Genomic DNA, 21078 nt, shown 5'->3' on the forward strand with positions numbered 1-21078 from the left:
AATATACTAAAGTTTGGCTCTGGCCTCAAGATGATTTTTTTCTTCCCAGGGTAGCTTTAAAAATAATAATCTACCAAAACTTATCCTTCTCATCCCATTCCTAGCTTTCAGACTCCAGCCTCGTTCTCTGAATGATTCTTTTCATCAGTCATCTGTCACTTTAAATTCTTACTTAGTCCCAGAAGAAGACTCAGTAGGGCCCCAGGTTATAATAAACCATTCACTCTTTGTAGTGAGCTCCCTGGGAACCCGGTATGTTGACATTTTAGTTAATGTCTTAGACGACTTCTATCAGACCCTTCATTCTACCAAGGTGTGTCTGGGTTGAGTGAAGTGTTAGTAGATCTGCCTCTCTGCTTGGACTTGTTTATCAGAGACCTGTCACAGCACAAGCAAATGAGACCAAACAAATGTTTCCAAAAAACAATAGAACATTTCTCATAGCTGCCACTTAACTTGTCTTACATATAGAAATTAACATTGCAGTATCTTTACTTCTAGTTTATGACAGCAGGGTGTTTCCTTGCTGAAAATTAGCAAACTTTTTCCACATAATTGTTACTTAAAGTTGTATAAGATGACTCTTATTCTTACTGATTAAGCATATAAGCAATTTAGATTTACAGGTTTTTATTTTTAGAGGAAAGAGGAAAATTGCAAGAAACGGCAACTTAATTACATTAGGCTTTATTTAGTGAACTGCTGACAGAATCTAGAGTAGTATTTGTTTGCTAGGGCTGCTGTAACAAAATACCATAAACCAGTAGGTTGAACAGCAGAAATTTAATGTCTCCCAATTCAGGAGGCTAGAAATCTGAACACAAGAAATGATGGCGTTGGCAAGTAGCTTCCTTCAAGGTCTGTGAGGAAAGGAGCTGCTCCAGGCCTCTCTTCTTGGCTTGCAGATGGTGTTCTCTTGTTGTCTTCTCTCTATGTGTGTCTGTGTCACAATTTCCCCTTTTTATAAGAACACCAGTCATCTTGGATTAGGGACCCAGCCTACTCTAGTATGACCTCATCTTAACTAATTACACCTGCAGTGACCCTGTTTTCAAATAAGGTCACATTCTAAGGTTATTGGAGGTTAGTGCTCCAACATAGGAATTTGGGAGGAACACAGTTCAGCCCATAATAGTACACTGCTGTCAAGGTTTCTAATGTCCTCTGAGGCAGAGAGCAAAAATGTATTTTACTTTTTGTACAAAAGGAGAAGACTGAAAGAGAAGTGAATTATTTTTTTTAAGATGGTGGACTGCCCAAGAGCTGAAAAGTATACAAGAAGAAGACTACTCCTTTGCTCTACCCACTGAACCAGACATCATCTTCACAGAGTTGTATCTTTGGACCTCATAGTATCCTATTCTGTAGAAATGTAGACTTTTAGTCTTAGAAGGGACCCAGAGAGAGGAAGGATGCTTCTTACCATTACCCAAGTAGTAGAAGAACCGGCCTAGAGTGTATGCCTCTTCCCACCAGGCTTACATTCCTTCAGCTATACTGGTGGTTGCCATTCCTGGTTGTTAGTAATTCTTTTTCTTCTGTATTTGAAAAATAACTGTGGCTACTCTAAAAATGAATGTTATCACTGATATTCTTTTCTTCATGGTGGAAGGCATGTAGCTGATGTGTTTGCCTGAATTCCTTTGTTTATCCGCAAGTATTTATGTACTTATTCTCATCTCTCATTTTAAAACCTGCCCTGATAAGAACTGGATTTGAGGCACCCTGGATTTTCCCAAATTATTCTGGACTCAGCGCCTACGTCAGAATAATCACAGAAAGATAGGAGCACCTTCCACTTTCCTATGAGCTGATTCTTCAGATGAATGAATTTGACTTTGTTCCCAGTCCACATTTGGGGGTGTTGTTGTAGATAAGAAAGGTCCACTTATGAGGAACTGTTGTTGGTACACATGAACTGCCCACCTGTGCCGTTTTAGTGTTACTGTGTAGAAGAGAGCTGATAATTGAACCTTGAATTATGTCCCATAACCCTACATCCGATTAACTCACAATCTTTTGTGTTTTTCCTCCCATTTTAGCAAATTGATGGAGAAGCATTTCTGCTTATGACCCAAACAGACATTGTGAAAATTATGAGCATTAAGTTGGGCCCTGCTCTCAAAATTTTCAATTCTATCCTGATGTTCAAAGCTGCAGAGAAGAACTCTCACAATGAACTTTGAAGATGGTGAATTTTGAACACCATCAGCTTTCTGCTTTAAAGCTCATGTTTTACTCAAAGCACAAAGGCAGTTGTAACTCCTAAGTGAGAAGTCTCCAAAACTCTAAAGAGCAATGCTGTCAGATTATTTATATTCCTTAAGAGACAATATATATGAATTCTTACGAAAGTGCTTGAGCTTTTAACCCGATACTGTCTAACAACAGTACAACAGTCGTCTTTCGGTTCTGTTCACTGAGCTAAATTTATCTTTGTAAATCTTTTTGAGGCTGGGGGGTGGGAGGGAAGGGGGACTTCATTAATTATTTATGGAAAAAGCGGGGGTGGGGGTGGGGAGGGCAGAGTAAGAACTTTTGGCATTTTGTAAACATTGTTGAATTCTCTTTCATGTACACTGTTTCTTTTTCAATACTTTCAGGAACCTTTTTATATAATCAAACTTCAACTTAAACCAAATTTGTGAAAACCTGGCTAACTTTAGCCAGTGGGACTGTTATCTGTATTGTTAATTCTGTGCCATATTTTGAATTGCAACATTATGCTAAATATAACTTTGCAAGTCATGATATTGCCTAACTGCTTGTCATAATTTGTTGGGGCTGAATAGTTATAAAAATTACCTTTCTTTAAATCAGTGTTTTTACTTTTGCACGCAATTAGGAAATGTTAAACAAATTACTTTTCACCAGCATCTTGACTTAATTACCAAAAACGTGTATATAAATAATGGAATTGAAAAATAAAATATATAAACATAAGTAAATTAGGTGATGTATTTGAATGACATCAGTCTCACACATCGTGGTGCCCTGTGTGTTTGCAGGACTCCAGTGATATCAAAGGAATATGCAGTTATATTGGGGGGCTGTTTGTATGATCTTAAACTATTTATGAGATTATCTTGAGCTTCTAATTGTCATTGAAATAACTGTGGTGCTCTTCAGAGATGAAGGGCTCATTCTCTTGATATAAACACTAACCTAGGAAGAGCTCTGTCTCAGACCTTGCAGTGTCCTCCAAACCCAAAGGTTTTCTTTAGGATTGGCTGAAGAGAGAGTGTATAGATTTTACCCAAGAGGCAAGATTTGAGGGAGCAATCCCGGTCAACACAAAGATTCTAAATGCTCACAGATGAGGGAGGCGACCTTCCCAGAGCAGTTATTCAAGGAGCTCTGTTTTGGAGAGACTCTTTTCTCCTCAATATAGAAGCATACAGATGCACTTTAAATGAAAGCCCTTGATGACCTATAAACTGATAGCTGGTAGTGTTTCTTTTGCAAGAATGCATTTCCAACGCAAAAGGTAAATTATTTTATCAGCCTATGTATGTAACTTTTAATTCCAGGATTGGATATTTATTTAAGAACTATTTTAAAAGTAGAAAGTAAGTTTGTAGCATGTTGTCTGAATTCTGGGGAAAGGTCCACCTCTTTCCTTAGTTGCTTTCATTTTTTCTCATGTAGGATTCCCTTGATATTCCCCCCTGCATTGGAAGTCTATGAGTGGTCCTTTGCTTTTGTCATAATTCAAGGTAAAACAGGGCCCATGACCCCCCCCCTTTACTTCTTTGCATAAATCTGTTTTAATAAAAGTTTTTTGTTGTTTGTTCTTTTCTCCTTTTTTGTTCAGAATTTGTACATTCAAATTGCACTTGTTATACCTGACATGAATGAAATAAAATCTTAATTGCAGATACTTTTTTATATATGTATGATTCTTAAGAAACCTTGTCAGATAGGAGGGGCGTATGAGAGCAGGAACAATATCAAACATATGGGCATTAGATACCTGTGTAATGAATGAATCTGTAAGATTTGGAACTGTTTGTCAAACTATGTCCCAGATGATGTGAAGAGTGACAAAAAGGAAAAAAAATCAAAAATTTTATGGTTACGTCAAGTAGGATTCACACACATTGAGGACTTTTCCTTTCTAGTTTAAAGCACGTATTATAACAGAGGAGCCTTTTAAATCTTACTGAAAACATCTACTCATTCTAAGAAGCATGTTGTTGTATGTTAGAGGCAAGGCATTAAGCATCCCTATTAGGGTGGAAGAGTCTACCACAAGAAGAGGAAACCTTTCACCATTCCATCCCTGGGATATAGTCTAAGTATAGTCTAAGTTTTAACAGAGGAAATAGGGAGCCGTGATGACAGGGAGGTCCCTGAAATGAGAGAAGCAGGCTTGGAGTAAGACAAAAGGGAGGGAAGGGAATGAGGAACTTGACAGAACCTTCCCATCTCTAAAGGCATTTTTAAAAATTACAAACACTCTACAAGCCAAAGGAGTCCGTCCTGTCTACCGGTTGAAATATTACCCCAGGTTGCTATTTTGCAACTTCTAGATTCAGTGGACTCAGCTTCCAAAGAAAATAGGATTAGGTTGGTCAAGAAATACTGAATATTTGCCAAGTGGCATGGCCATGCTGTCCACTGGAGACAGATACACCACTGAAAGAGACAATAAAGCTTATGGGAGTCTGCCCTCGTGGTCAGCGCATGTCTGTCATGTTCCGAGCCAAACTTCACTGCAGTTACCTTGCAGCTCCACCCCTATCTCTTCGCCCCCAGCCCAAAGGAACAAAGAGAGGCTTTCTTTCAAGGCTAACCCTAAAAAAAAGATGATACAAATGAACTTATTTACAAAACAGAAGCAGACTCACAGAAAGCAAACTTATGGTTACCAAAGGAGAAAGGTGGGGGGAGGGGTAAATTGGGAGTTTGGGATTGACATATACACACTACCATATGTAAAATAGATAATCAACAAGGACCTACTGTATAGCACAGGGAACTCTACTCAATATTCTGTAATAACCTAAATGGGAAAAGAATTTGAAAAAGAATAGATGCATGTATATGTATAACTGAATCACTTTGCGGTACACCTGAAACTAACACAACATTGTCAATCAACTGTACTCCAATATTAAAAAAAAAAAAAGGCCAGCCATAGAGACCGTGGACCTCCAAGGGAAAGGACTCTTTAAGCACTTGGTAAGTTCATTTGGGAGAAGAGGAGTAAGATTTTGAAACTTAAAAAAACGGGAGGGGGAAGGGTAAGCTGGGACGAAGTGAGAGAGTGGCTTGGACATATATCCACTAACAAATGTAAAATAGATAGCTAGTGGGAAGCAGCCACATAGCACAGGGAGATCAGCTCGGTGCTTTGTGACCACCTGAGGGGTGGGATAGGGAGGGTGGGAGGGAGACGCAAGAGGGAGGAGATATGGGGATATATGTATATGTATAGCTGATTCACTTTGTTATAAAGCAGAAACTAACACACCATTGTAAAGCAATTACACTCCAATAAAGATGGTTAAAAAAAAAACACAAAAAACGAGTGGGGAGAGAATAATTGGAGGAAATAAAAGAAACTTTTTTTTGTAAGGAACTAAAGGCACATTGTAGTGAAAGGGAAGAAATGGAAACTGTAGAACTGGGACTAGTTATTCGAAACTGAAATGTACCAAATTGTTATTGCCTGTCCATTCTCATGTAAGTAGGGAATAGTCATCTCAGAGGTGGGCAGCTGATCTTTCATTTTCTTTTATCTCGCTGACTTAAGCATTTTAATGAACAGTTAGAAAGATATCAGTATTTTGCAGTATTTCTAGAGACATGCTATAAAAATATTTCTTCAGTAATTCATATGAGCCCCTTTCTTATTAAACTTAAAAAAAAATTTTATTTGATGAAGTAACCCAGGAAATGTCCATCGCATTGTGGTGCAATATTAGCACACTTAAATTCTTCAGTCTCTAAACCCACCAGTTCTGTCAAAACTAAGTAATGTTGAGATTGTGATGATGACAACAAGGGGCACCTTAAAAGTAATGTGGGATGAATTACAACATGGGACTTTGGGCTGGGTGAGGCACCAGGACTAGGGCTCCTGAGAAAGGCTGGAGAGCCAGTCTAGGAAGGGTCCTAACCTGGAAGCTAGAAGCTGGGGCCCAAGTGGTGCTGGGAGTGAAAAGCAAGATCCTTATTATAGATCAAAACAAGCCCAAGGGGCAACCAGGGCAGATGAGGTCAAGGCGAAGGAAAACCAGAAACCGTGTGGGGAGACAAGAACCAGGCACATCACTGTATCTCAAGGGAGGGAAGCAGAGAAAGATGAAGACGGGTCACAGATGATCAAAACCTGTGCCAGCGAGATTGGCCAGAAGTGAGACCTCAGGAATGAAGCAGCCCGGGTTCTCAACAGGTGTGAATGAAGGACACCAAAACACCCCCCAGGGCAGGTCGGCTGAGGGAAAGAGGAACTGGGGAGTGTGAGCATCTTCTTAAAATGCTCAAAATGTTTCCAAGTAATGTTCAGACCAGAGGCAGAACCACAGGCCACAAATGTGCAGCTCCTGGACATTAAGTCTTTCAAAAGTGGGCACGTTGACTTAAGTGCAAGGTCATACCCTAATCTGAAGGACTTAAGAAAATGTGAAGCGTAGTGTCTTTTAAAAACTAATGCAACCTTGAAAGTGTTAACTTGGACTGGAATTGCTTAGAACTCAAACATCTCTTTAAGTAGTATTTTATTACAGAATTTCAGTAAAGAATTAAAGTATCGAAGTGTTAAGATAGAAGGCATTGATATTCATTCAAATCCTAGAGATGATGGTTTTCTAATACCTAGCTCTACTAAATCAAAACAATTTTTAATAGTTTCAGCCATCCCAGAGATCAATTCTGATAAAATATTTGGCATGCTATTAAGTGACTGGGTGTTGAAATCCTACTTCCTTTTCCTTTTCTTTCACAGAAGGAAAATATGGACTGTGCGTATCAAAAATCAGTGTCTCTAGGAAGTTGAGGGTTTGGGACAGTCTTCTTGGACACTCGATCCCAAATACATGGAAGGCAGCTATGAGAGTGGCCAAGGCTGTAATACAGTCATCCACCTTTGTGAGTCTCTCTTTTTCTAAATACAAAGAAAATTCACAGACATCCATGTTGAAAGGGTTCTTAACTTCTAACACGGGTGTGGACACTTGCACCTGAAAAAAAAAGATTACAGTTGTCACCACACCATGATGTGTAAACTAGCTAAATAATACAAGATGCCTCAATCTAACCATGATATTACAATATATGAGCTTGTTGCAATTTAGCATATTTGTAAATATGACAAAACATAACTTCAAAATAGGCCACCATCCTGCTTCAAATAAATAATCATATAAAGATATGAAATCTCAAACCAGTGATCATTGAAATACTGCATACCTTCTCATTCACAATGACAAAAAGGCTGGGATCCTCCCCAAAAACATCTGGTAGGAGTAAACAGGTGGCTGTCATCTTCATATCTGTCAAAGCAAACAGGCTCACAGTCCAAGTAAAAATAAGCTCTTACCAATTGTTGTAAGTAAAGCCAGTATCAGAACATGTGAATTTTTTTTTGTTACCTTCTACAGAGAACAAACTAGCCTTCTTAGATCAGTGTTTCCCTACCATTTTTTAAACCAACATCCCCTTCTAATAAACATTCAGGATCCCCTGTTCTGCCCTCCAGATCACTGCCAGGAGAAGATAAGAGTTCTGTACTCTCTGTCCCTCAGCCAGGGTGATTTCATTGTACTTTACCTTGTGGCTTGTAAATTACCTTGTGTATGAAATTAACAGGTTACTAGTTTCCTAAATATAATTTTACAATATCAAGTGTACTTTTAAAATCTACACCTCAACTCCTCCTAGTTGAGAAATTCTTTTTTCTTTCCCACATGTTGTTTCACTGAATTCTACAAAGCATAGCTTTCCTAATTATCCTGAATTACACAGATAACTGAGACCAGATCACCCTATCCCTTAGGTTTACTAACGTTTCAACATGTCTTCATCTGTATGCTGTTTCATTTTTTCTTGCAATGCAATATTGATTGGATTGTCCACCAAAGAAAAAGAAGCCAGTATATTTTCTGAATAGGATTCCAAAATGTGCCTTGTTTTCTTATAAATATCTGTTCTTGTAAGAAGTTGGAATTCTCTGAACAGCTGAAAAAAGAAAAAGATCACAAGAAAAGCTAATGTATAGAATATAAGGAAGTAAATTATTCTTTAGAATTACATTAAGCTCTGAATGTTAGTTTATATACTAGATATTTGATTAGCTTTAGTGGAGAAGTATAAACACTTAGGACGGAGGAGGAGAAAAGAATGAAAGCCTGAAGTGAACTGTCAGATTTCACGAAGCAAACCTTGAAAAATCCCTGACCATGGTATCCTAAGGGGAAAAGAGCTTTAGAAACTCTGTAAGATCAGACAGAAATAAAGGGTGAAAACCAAAATGAGTCTAGGAGCTTTGACTACAAGGTGAAAGCAAAAACAGTTTACCTGTGTGGAAACCCCTTTACTCAAAACCACCTTTTCTTGCCACCGCCTAAGTTCTTCCCTTTGGAGAAGTCCACCACCACTGTCCCCCTCCCAACTTTTCTGACAGTGGCATTATAAGACTGTTCATCACCCACACTAGTAGAAATTATGTAATTATCACTTTCCTTAAAACACTATAAGGAACAGTTATATACTACCCACTGGGTCTCATCATTTCTTGAGTATTTTGGTGGATCATAAATTGCCCCAAGATTAGGTCCAAAAGTTAAGTTATTGGAAAATTGGAATTCACATTCTCATAAAGACATAGCAGCTCTGCTATCAGGCAACACAGTGGATGACTAATTTAGATTAATACCCTACAAAGAACCTCTCTCAGCAGGGAGATGTGAAGTGAAGCATGAGGAAGGTAAATATTGTCCACTTTCTTGGGTGCACAGCTTAGGAATTTTTTAACCTTTTTTTAAAAAAATTAATTTCAAGTCGAACTTAAAGTTGCAGAAAGAGTAAACAGAGCTTGCAACTTCCCCCAAGGCTAACATTTCTGATCCATTTGAAAGTAAGCTGTAGATATGATGCCCTCTTACCCCTTAATTCTTCATTGTGTATTATTATTCCTTGTACTTAGCTAGAAGTACAAGGATGCTCGCCTATATAACTACAGCATAACCATCAAAATCAGGAAAATCTTATCCATTCAAACTTGCCAGTTGTTGCAGTCATGCTCTTTATAAATCCAGAACCTAATCCAGGAACACGTGAGATTTAGATACCATGTTTCTTTAGTCTCCTTCAATCTGAAGCAGCATCTTGGTTTTCTTAAATTCCCTGACATTTTTGAAAAGTAGAGGCCAATTACTTAGCAGAACACCCTTCATTCTAGGTTTGAATGATGTTTCTTCATGATTTATGAATTATGGCAAGAATGCAGGCACTTCTCCATCAGAGGTGGTAACTGGCACCATTATTGAAGATACTAACTTATCACTCAGTGAAGATGGAATCTGACAGGTTAATTAATATATACGTTATTAATTAACATATAGTTGTAAGTGTTTTAAGGGGGGTTTCCCTTGAGTTGATGTAAATATATTGTTTTTCTGGTCTTTCAGCCATAAGATTTCACATCCACCAATGATTCTTGCCTGAATCAAGTATTACTATTGAATATGATAGTTGCCAAATGGTGACCTTCTAATTCCATAATTCTTTCTAAATTTATTGGCTTTCTACTCTATGGTGTAGCTTTCTCTTCTCCTACATTAATTTATTCATCTATTTGTATCACTACAGAATAATAAATTCCTTTTTACTCAAATGATCATAACTCTAATCCTTTTTGGTTTTTTTGTGGTACGCAGGCCTCTCACTGTTGTGGCCTCTCCCATTGTGGAGCACAGGCTCTGGACGCGCAGGCTCAGCGGCCATGGCTCACAGGCCCAGCCGCTCCGCAGCATGTGGGATCTTCCCGGACCGGGGCACGAACCCAGCAGGCGGACTCTCAACCACTGCGCCACCAGGGAAGCCCTCTAATCCTTTTATTATTTATATTAATGCTCAGATTGTCCAGATTCGTCCAGTAGGAGTTGACCCCTGAATCCTCTTGACATAGCCTCTCGGTCTGTGAGCACTTCCTTAGTTTCTGGCACTACACAATACTTCAGGCTCATCTCGTATTTTTTCTGCCTCAGCCTTGGAGTCAGCTATTTCTGCAAAAGCCCCGGGTTCCTTTTAATGGAGAATGATATTTAAAAACTAAGATTTCAGCCCTTGATGTGCTCATTGCTTCACTGGTGTTCTAGGGTTTCTTACAGAACAAAGCTAGGAAATACATATTTGTATATACATGCACACATACAGACACACATCTATCTGTTTAAATATCTATATATAAGTATTGAAAACCATGAGTTCACACTGATACCTTCAATTCCAACCCAACAACACAGGCCTTATTCCAACCTCCCTGCTTCCCATACATCCTCTCTTAATAGCGAAAACCTGGCTCCCATTATCCTGGATGTATTGATATTTACTTATTTGCCCAAATCTTCCCCAAATGTCATGTAGCCAAACCCCCAGCTACGAATGGTCAGCCACAGAATGGCCAACCCAATATTTACTTATTTGCTCAAATCTTCCCCAACCCTCATGTAGCCAAACCCCCAGTCATGAATGGTCAGTCACAAAAGAGCCCCTCTCTCTACAACCCCAGGTTTTGTCCCAGTGGTTATTCACCTTAATCTTTTTTCCTTTTCTATTCATATTGGATCACTTTTTTCTTCAAGTTCACAGACTCTTAGTTTGCATTTCCCAATAAGCATTTCCCTATCCAATGATGTTTTCATTTCAGATAAATGTTCTTTTCAGTTCTGAATTTCAATTTGGTTCTTTTAAAATATATATTCCATTCTCTGCTAAGATGCCCCACGGTGATGCTGCATGGAATTCACTGGTTTTACCGTGTTCCCACCATCCTGAAGCAGCTGGCTTGATAGAACGGTGAAATGGCCTTTTGAAGACTTCGTTACAGCCAGTTAGGTAGCAGTTCCTTATAGGGCTGGGGTAAGGTTCTCCAGGAGCTGTATATGCGCTGAGTCAGAGCCCCATATATGGTGCTGTTTCTCTCATAGCCGGAATTCACAAGTCCAGGAATCCAGGGATGGAAAATGGAGTGGCACCACTCACTATTACCCCTAGTGACCACTAGTAGGAAGTCTGGATTAAACTGAGGGTGTTAAATTTTGTTCTGGCAGGCAATTAAATTTCTGGTTGATCCTTCTGGTTCTGTCAGACTTAATCTTATTGTTTGTTTGAATGAGTTTATTTCGGTTTATTTTGGTTTTTGTCCTTAGTTCTAGGCAATGGCCCCAACTCAAATCTAGGACATAAAGTGTGGACTTTCTGGAGTCTCAGATGGATGCCCAAGATGCTCAGCAAGGTCTTCCCTCTCTGACTGGGCCACAATTCTTATTTTTCAACACCGTGTCTCCTCTGCTTTCAGGTTGCCATCCTGTGGCAGCCTCTCTTCGCAGCTTTGTGGGATCTTGTCCTGTGCGGTCCAGCTCTCAGCCAAAGACCTCTGGGGGATCCCTCCATGGACTTCTGCCCTCCATCTTTCCTCTAGTACCTTCTCTCACAAATACCAGCTACTTCATCATTCCCAAACTCCCACCTCTAACTGTTCAACTCTGTGAGACCACCATTCTGCTTGGCTTTCCCCTTTTTGTGCCATGATCTAGAAAGTAACCCCAAGGAAGAAAACTGAGGCCCATCCTGTATGTTCCCCTTTAATCAAGATCAGAGTCCTACAGAGAACAAACTAGTGGTTGCCAGAGGGAAGGGCATGGGGAATGGGTGAAATACATGAAGGGGACCAAGAGGTAAAAAATTACTAGTTATGAAATAAATAAGTCACAGGGATGTAAGGTACAACACAGGAAATATAGTCAATATAATTGTAATAACTTTCTATAATGCATAATCTATAAAAATATCGAAACACTATGTTGTACACCTGAAACTAACATAATGTTGTAAGTCAACTATAATTCAATTAATTTATTTAAAATAATCAATTTCATAAAACAAACAAAAAAAAGAGCAGAGTCCTGCGATGACTACTCTCCAATGCCTGGAAGCAGTTGCCTCAAATATCCCATGAAACTGGGATATTTTTCCCAGTTTTATCCATGTTAATGATGGGAAGGTAGGTCCAGGACCAGTTTCTCCATCATGGCCAAAAACAAAACTCAGATTCTTTTGTTTTCCCTTGAAACTTTATATTAGCTGGTGATTCTTAGACACTTCACTCAAGTTTTAAACAATGATTGTTGAAATAGTTTCTCAGTAAGGTGAAAACTATAGCCTTTCAAAGGATTTACTGGAAATTTGAGGAATTATTTAAATTTGTGTTTGGTATTTTCCCCTCCTCAACTTTTCTTTTTTTTTTTTTTTATCATGTTTTTATTTTTATTTTATTTTTATTTTTATTTTTTTATTTTTATTTTTTTTATTTTTTTATTTTTTGCTTTATAACAAATTAAATCAGTTATACATATACATAGGTTCCCATATCCCCTCCCTTTTGCGTCTCCCTCCCACCCTCCCTATCCCACCCCTCCAGGCGGTCACAAAGCACCGAGCTGATCTCCCTGTGCTATGCGGCTGCTTCCCACTAGCTATCTACCTTACGTTTGGTAGTGTATATATGTCCATGCCGCTCTTTCACTTTGTCACAGCTTACCCTTCCCCCTCCCCATATCCTCAAGTCCATTCTCTAGTAGGTCTGTGTCTTTATTCCTGTCTTACCCCTATGTTCTTCATGACATTTTTTTTTCTTAAATTCCATATATATGTGTCAACATACAGTATTTGTCTTTCTCTTTCTGACTTACTTCACTCTGTATGACAGACTCTAGGTCTATCCACCTCATTACAAATAGCTCAATTTCATTTCTTTTTATGGCTGAGTAATATTCCATTGTATATATGTGCCACATCTTATTTACACATTCATCCGATGATGGACACTTAGGTTGTTTCCATCTCCGGGCTATTGTAAATAGGGCTGCTATGAACATTTTGGTACATGTCTCTTTTTGAATTATGGTTTTCTCAGGGTATATGCCCAGTAGTGGGATTGCTGGGTCATATGGTAGTTCTATTTGTAGTTTTTTAAGGAACCTCCATACGGTTCTCCATAGTGGCTGTACCAATTCACATTCCCACCAGCAGTGCAAGAGTGTTCCCTTTTTTCCACACCCTCTCCAGCATTTATTGTTTCTAGATTTTTTGATGATGGCCATTCTGACTGGTGTGAGATGATAACTCATTGTAGTTTTGATTTGCATTTCTCTAATGAGTAAAGATGTTGAGCATCCTTTCATGTGTTTGTTGGCAGTCTGTATATCTTCTGTGGAGAAATGTCTATTTAGGTCTTCTGCCCATTTTTGGATTGGGTTGTTTGTTTTTTTGTTATTGAGCTGCCTGAGCTGCTTATAAATTTTGGAGATTAATCCTTTGTCAGTTGCTTCATTTGCAAATATTTTCTCCCATTCTGAGGGATGTCTTTTGGTCTTGTTTATGGTTTCCTTTGCTGTGCAAAAGCTTTTCAGTTTCATTAGGTCCCATGTGTTTATTTTTGTCTTTATTTCCATTTCTCTAGGAGGTGGGTCAAAAAGGATCTTGCTGTGATTTATGTCATAGTGTGTTCTGCCTATGTTTTCCTCTAAGAGTTTGATAGTTTCTGGCCTTACATTTAGGTCTTTAATCCACTTTGAGCTTATTTTTGTGTATGGTGTTAGGGAGTGATCTAATCTCATACTTTTACATGTCCCTATCCAGTTTTCCCAGCACCACTTATTGAAGAGACTGTCCTTTCTCCACTGTACCTTCCTGCCTCCTTTATCAAAGATAAGGTGACCATATGTCCGTGGGTTTATCTCTGGGCTTTCTATCCTGTTCCATTGATCTATCTTTCTGTTTTTGTGCCAGTACCATACTGTCTTGATTACTGTAGCTTTGTAGTATAGTCTGAAGTCAGGGAGCCTGATTCCTCCAGCTCCATTTTTCGTTCTCAAGATTGCTTTGGCTATTCGGGGTCTTTTGTGTTTCCATACAAATTGTGAAATTTTTTGTTCTAGTTCTGTGAAAAATGCCAGTGGTAGTTTGATAGGGATTGCATTGAATCTGTAGATTGCTTTGGGTAGTAGAGTCATTTTCACAATGTTGATTCTTCCAATCCAAGAACATGGTACATCTCTCCATCTATTTGTATCATCTTTAATTTCTTTCATCAGTGTCTTATAATTTTCTGCATACAGGTCTTTTGTCTCCTTAGGTAGGTTTATTCCTAGATATTTTATTCTTTTTGTTGCAATGGTAAATGGGAGTGTTTCCTTGATTTCACTTTCAGATTTTTCATCATTGGTATATAGGAATGCCAGAGATTTCTGTGCATTAATTTTGTATCCGGCAACTTTACCCAATTCATTGATTAGCTCTAGTAGTTTTCTGGTAGCATCTTTAGGATTCTCTATGTATAGTATCATGTCATCTGCAAACAGTGACAGCTTTACTTCTTCTTTTCCGATTTGGATTCCTTTTATTTCCTTTTCTTCTCTGATTGCTGTGGCTAAAACTTCCAAAACTATGTTGAATAAGAGTGGTGAGAGTGGGCAGCCTTGTCTTGTTCCTGATCTTAGTGGAAATGGTTTCAGTTTTCCACCATTGAAGACGATGCTGGCTGTGGGTTTGTCATATATGGCCTTTATTATGTTGAGGAAAGTTCCCTCTATGCCTACTTTCTGCAGGGTTTTTATCATAAATGGGTGTTGAATTTTGTCGAAAGCTTTCTCTGCATCTATTGAGATGATCATATGGTTTTTCTCCTTCAATTTGTTAATATGGTGTATCACGTTGATTGATTTGCGTATATTGAAGAATCCTTGCATTCCTGGAATAAACCCCACTTGATCATGGTGTATGATCCTTTTAATGTGCTGTTGGATTCTGTTTGCTAGTATTTTGTTGAGGATTTTTGCATCTATGTTCATCAGTGATATTGGCCTGTAGTTTTCTTTCTTTGTGACATCCTTGTCTGGTTTTGGTATCAAGGTGATGGTGGTCTCGTAGAATGAGTTTGCGAGTGTTCCCCCTTCTGCTATATTTTGGAAGAGTTTGAGAAGGATAGGTGTTAGCTCTTCTCTAAATGCTTGATAGAATTCACCTGTGAAGCCATCTGGTCCTGGGCTTTTGTTTGTTGGAAGATTTTTTATCACAGTTTCAATTTCAGTGCTTGTGATTCGTCTGTTCATATTTTCTATTTCTTCCTGATTCAGTCTTGGCAGGTTGTGCATTTCTAAGAATTTGTCCATTTCTTCCAGGTTGTCCATTTTATTGGCATAGAGTTGCTTGTAGTAATCTCTCATGATCTTTTGTATTTCTGCAGTGTCAGTTGTTACTTCTCCTTTTTCATTTCTAATTCTATTGATTTGAGTCTTCTCCCTTTTTTTCTTGATGAGTCTGGCTAATGGTTTATCAATTTTGTTTATCTTCTCAAAGAACCAGCTTTTAGTTTTATTGATCTTTGCTATCGTTTCCTTCATTTCTTTTTCATTTATTTCTGATCTGATTTTTATGATTTCTTTCCTTCTGCTAACTTTGGGGTGTTTTTGTTCTTCTTTCTCTAATTGCTTTAGGTGCAAGTTTAGGTTGTTTATTCGAGATGTTTCCTGTTTCTTAAGGTGGGATTGTATTGCTATAAACTTCCCTCTTAGAACTGCTTTTGCTGCATCCCATAGGTTTTGGGTCGTCGTGTCTCCATTGTCATTTGTTTCTAGGTATTTTTTAATTTCCTCTTTGATTTCTTCAGTGATCACTTCGTTATTAAGTAGTGTATTGTTTCGCCTCCATGTGTTTCTATTTTTTACAGCTCTTTTCCTGTAATTGATATCTAGTCTCATAGCATTTTGGTCAGAAAAGATACTTGATACAATTTCAATTTTCTTAAATTTACCAAGGCTTGATTTGTGACCCAAGATATGATCTATCCTGGAGAATGTTCCATGAGCACTTGAGAAAAATGTGTATTCTGTTGTTTTTGGATGGAATGTCCTATAAATATCAATTAAGTCCATCTTGTTTAATGTATCATTTAAAGCTTGTGTTTCCTTATTTATTTTCATTTTGGATGATCTGTCCATTGGTGAAAGTGGGGTGTTAAAGTCCCCTACTATGATTGTGTTACTGTCGATTTCTCCTTTTATGGCTGTTAGTATTTGTCTTATGTATTGAGGTGCTCCTATGTTGGGTGCATAAATATTTACAATTGTTATATCTTCTTCTTGGATCGATCCCTTGATCATTATGTAGTGTCCTTCTTTGTCTCTTCTAGTAGTCTTTATTTTAAAGTCTATTTTGTCTGATATGAGAATTGCTACTCCAGCTTTCTTTTGGTTTCCATTTGCATGGAATATCTTTTTCCATCCCCTTACTTTCAGTCTGTATGTGTCTCTAGGTCTGAAGTGGGTCTCTTGTAGACAGCATATATATGGGTCTTGTTTTTGTATCCATTCAGCCAATCTGTGTCTTTTGGTGGGAGCATTTAGTCCATTTACATTTAAGGTAATTATCGATATGTATGTTCCTATTCCCATTTTCTTAATTGTTTTGGGTTCGTTATTGTAGGTCTTTTCCTTCTGTTGTGTTTCTTGCCTAGAGAAGTTCCTTTAGCATTTGTTGTAAAGCTGGTTTGGTGGTGGTGAACTCTCTCAGCTTTTGCTTGTCTGTAAAGGTTTTAATTTCTTCATCAAATCTGAATGAGATCCTTGCTGGGTAGAGTAATCTTGGTTGCAGGTTTTTCTCTTTCATCACTTTAATTATGTCCTGCCACTCCCTTCTGGCTTGTAGAGTTTCTGCTGAGACATCAGCTGTTATCCTGACGGGGATTCCCTTGTGTGTTATTTGTTGTTTTTCCCTTGCTGCTTTTTTTTTTTTTTTTTTTTTTTTTTTTTGCGGTACGTGGGCCTCTCACTGTACGGGCCTCTCCCGTTGCGGAGCACAGGCTCCGGATGCGCAGGCTCAGCGGCCATGGCTCACGGGCCCAGCTGCTCCGCGGCATATGGGATCCTCCCGGACCGGGGCACGAACCCGTATCCCCTGCATCGGCAGGCGGACTCTCAACCACTGCGCCACCAGGGAGGCCCTCCCTTGCTGCTTTTAATATGATTTCTTTGTGTTTAATTTTTGACAGTTTGATTAATATGTGTCTTGGCGTATTTCTCCTTGGATTTATTCTGTATGGGACTCTCTGTGCCTCCTGGACTTGATTAACTATTTCCTTTCCCATATTAGGGAAGTTTTCAACTATAATCTCTTCAAATATTTTCTCAGTCCCTTTCTTTTTCTCTTCTTCTTCGGGAACCCCTATAATTCGAATGTTGGTGCGTTTAATGTTGTCCCAGAGGTCTCTGAGACTGTCCTCTGTTCTTTTCATTCTTTTTTCTTTATTTTGCTCTGCAGCAGTTATTTCCACTATTTTATCTTCCACCTCACTTATCCGTTCTTCTGCCTCAGTTATTCTGCTATTGATCCCATCTAGAGTATTTTTTATTTCATTTATTGTGTTTTTAATCGATGCTTGATTCATCTTTAGTTCTTCTAGGTCCTTGTTAACTGTTTCTTGCATTTTGTCTGTTCTATTTCCAAGATTTTGGATCTGGGAAATAGAATCTTGGATCATCTTTACCATCATCATTCTGAATTCTTTTTCAGGTAGACTGCCTATTACCTCTTCATTTGTTAGGTCTGGTGGGTTTTTATCTTGTTCCTTCTCCTGCTGTGTGTTTTTCTGTCTTCTCATTTTGCTTATGTTACTGTGTTTGGTGTCTCCTTTTTGTAGGCTGCAGGTTCGTAGTTCCCGTTGTCTTTGGTGTCTGTCCCCAGTGGCTAAGGTTGGTTTAGTGGGTTGTGTAGGCTTCCTGGTGGAGGGGACTAGTGCCTGTGTTCTGGTGAATGAGGCTGGATCTTGTCTTTCTGGTGGGCAGGTCCACGTCTGGTGGTGTGTTTTGGGGTGTCTGTGGACTTTTTATGATTTTAGGCCACCTCTCTGCTAATGGGTGGCGTTGTGTTCCTGTCTTGCTAGCTGTTTGGCATAGGGTGTCCAGCACTGTAGCTTGCTGGTCGTTGAGTGAAGCTGGGTGCTGGTGTTGAGATGGAGATCTCTGGAAGATTTTCGCCGTTTGATATTATGTGGAGCTGGGAGGTCTCTTGTGGACCAGTGTCCTGAAGTTGGCTCTCCCACCTCAGAGGCACAGCACTGACTCCTGGCTCCTCAATTTGCGATGATTTGTTGTCTTTTCATGTATTCCACAGATGCAGGGTACATCAAGTTGATTGTGGAGCTTTAATCCGCTGCTTCTGAGGCTGCTGGGAGAGGTTTCCCTTTCTTTTCTTTGTTCTCACAGCTCCTGGGTCTCAGCTTTGGATTTGGCCCCGCCTCTGCTTGTAGGTCGCCGGAGGGCGTCTGTTCTTCGCTCAGACAGGACAGAGTTAAAGGAGCAGCCTTTTCGGGGACTCTGGCTCACTCAGGCCGGGCGGGAGGGAGGGGCACAGAGTGCGGGGCGAGCCTGCAGCGGCAGAGGTCGGCGTGACGTTGCACCAGCCCGAGGCACGCCGTGCGTTCTCCCAGGGAAGCCGTCTCTGGATCCCGGGACCCCGGCAGTGGCGGGCTGCACAGGCTCCCGGAAGGGCGGCGTGGACAGTGTCCTGCGCTCGCACACAGGCTTCTTGGTGGCGGCAGCAGCAGCCCCAGCGTCTCACGCCCGTCACTGGGCTCCGCGCTTTCAGTCGTGACTCGCGCCCGTCTGTGGAGCCCCTTTAAGCAGCGCTCTTAATCCCCTCTCCTCGCGCACCAGGAAACCAAGAGGGAAGAAAAAGTCTCTTGCCTCTTCGGCAGCTCCAGAGTTTTCCCGGACTCCCTGCCGGCTAGCTGTGGCACATTAGCCCCCTTCAGGCTGAGTTCTCGCCGCCAGCCCCAGTCCTCTCCCTGCGCTCTGACCGAAGCCCGAGCCTCAGCTTCCAGCGCCGCCTGCCCTGGCGGGCGAGCAGACAAGCCTCTCGGGCTGGTGAGTGCCGCTCGGCACCGATCCTCTGTGCGGGAATCTCTCCGCTTTGCCCTACCCAGGTATGTGGGGAGTTTCTTGCCTTTTGGGAGGTCTGGGGTCTTCTGCCAGCATTCAGTAGGTGTTCTGTAGGAGTTGTTCCACGTGTAGCTGTATTTCTGGTGTATCCGTGGGGAGGAAGGTGATCTCCGAGTCTTACTCTTCCGCCATCTTTAGCCCTGATCTCCCTCAACTTTTCTTACTTGTCTTGTGCCACATCCACTAGGTCCCAGTAACAAATTCCTAGTTGATAATATTCTACTCTCATGAAGAACATTTTAGAAGTTTAAATTTTTAAATTTTCTGTTGAGAGAAAGTTTTTTGAGAGGAGGACGTTGATGAGTACAGGTGGTAATTGAGGGTCCTGGGACCAGCTTCCCACACTGTCTGCTTCTCTTCAACCAACCTGCGTCCACAAGCTCCCTAAGTGCCAAGCGTTTCCACATTGGTAGTAGAAACAAACAGGTGATGGGGGAGGTCTGAAGCAGAGGCAGCTGTCCTACTACAGGGATTGTTTGTTAACCGGGTATTTGTAAGCAAGGTCAAACCTGCTTTTATTTTCAGAAGCGCCACAAGGATTTTATGAATTGTTAATCCCAGCTAGCTACCCAAGGCTGAGTTAGGGACGTACTTCCTGAAGAAGGCTAAATGTTTAAACCTTTTGTTTACAACAATAAATAGGGCAACTTTATTCAGTAAGTACAGCCATTACCAAAACCATACCCCAATCCACATTTTGAATATAAAGGGTGAAATACCTGAGGGAATAGGAAGAAAAGGCTTACAGATGCCACAATGGGAGACTTAAACAAAGCAGGAGAGATACAGCCTTAGGTCTGAAATGTCTCTACTCTTCATTAGAGCTATAATGAACCCCAGATGTACTATCAACTATAGTTCTTTGAAAGGCCACTGAACCATAGCTCATCTGTTTTAATCACTAAAACTTTGTAGGCTGCAGTCCAGTGAAAACCCCAAAGGTTGCAACATCAGTGACCAGAGCAGCCTTACCAGCCACTGTTGTAAGTGGGGAATGCGGGAAATACATGAAGGGGACCAAGAGTCCCCTTGGTTTGTGTCCCCCACCAAATGTTTGTGTCCCCCACCAAATTCATATGTTGAAACCTAGCAGTGTGATGGTATTAGGAGATGAGGTCTTTGGGAGGTGCTTAGGTCATGAGGGCAGAGGCCTCATGAATGGGGTTAGTGCAGTGTGATGGTATTAGGAGATGAGGTCTTTGGGAGGTGCTGAGGTCATGAGGGCAGAGGCCTCATAAATGGGGTTAGTGCCCTTATACAAAAGCCCCCAGAGAGCTATCTTGCCCTTCAGTCATATGAAGTTACAGCTAAGGAGCAACATCCATGAACCAGAAAGTGGACTCTCACCAGACACTAAATCTGAAGGTACCTTGATCTTGAACTTCCCCGACTCCAGAGCTGGGAGAAATACATTTCAATTGTTTATAAGCTACTCAGTCGATGGTATTTTTGTTTATAGTAGCTAGATTGGACTAAGCCATCAACCATCTACTAACTCATCCAGCATTCAAAAAAATCAATACTTCATTTGTATTTTACGCACAGTACTCTGCTAGGTACTTTGGGAACTACTACAATGTTCAGAACATCCTCCTTACATTTAAAGAGTTTATAGGCTATCAGTTTAACAGTTTTTTACTTTAAAAGTATATTTTGTACATGTGTCAATCTGGCATACTCTTCTAACAGCTAGAGGCTATACCATATATTACTGTTCCTAGCAACCCAAAGATTAAGGAGAAAGCAAGCAATAAATAAGGTAGGGTTGCTGAGAAAAAATTAAATAAAATAATCCATGTAAAGCACTGAGAACATAGCTGCTATGTAGCAAACACTCAGATGTTTGGTATAG

The 21078-nt window shown here is 40.1% G+C and overlaps 2 protein-coding genes across 7 annotated transcripts in view; one reads left to right on the forward strand and one right to left on the reverse strand.

Moving 5' to 3' along the window:
• Window positions 1-2453, forward strand: part of L3MBTL3 (L3MBTL histone methyl-lysine binding protein 3) — a 127277-nt gene extending 124824 nt beyond the window's left edge. For all 6 annotated transcript variants that reach the window (XM_081251328.1, XM_081251331.1, XM_081251332.1 and 3 more), the window contains one exon: window positions 2043-2453. In XM_081251328.1, the coding sequence (XP_081107454.1) occupies window positions 2043-2186 (144 nt within the window). In that variant the 3' untranslated portion in view covers window positions 2187-2453. The remainder of the gene's footprint in view (window positions 1-2042) is intronic.
• A 4449-nt stretch (window positions 2454-6902) lies between these two features.
• Window positions 6903-21078, reverse strand: part of SAMD3 (sterile alpha motif domain containing 3) — a gene marked incomplete at its 3' end in the record, with an annotated part of 46025 nt that continues 31849 nt past the window's right edge. Inside the window, exons 8-10 of the mRNA XM_081251205.1 lie at window positions 8013-8184; window positions 7417-7499; window positions 6903-7187 (exon numbers count right to left, since the gene is read on the reverse strand). Coding sequence (XP_081107331.1) covers window positions 6903-7187; window positions 7417-7499; window positions 8013-8184 — 540 coding nt within the window. The remainder of the gene's footprint in view (window positions 7188-7416; window positions 7500-8012; window positions 8185-21078) is intronic.

This window comes from Mesoplodon bidens, assembly GCF_964165515.1.
Source record: "Mesoplodon bidens genome assembly, chromosome: 12".
In the NCBI taxonomy this organism is placed as follows: domain Eukaryota; kingdom Metazoa; phylum Chordata; class Mammalia; order Artiodactyla; family Ziphiidae; genus Mesoplodon; species Mesoplodon bidens.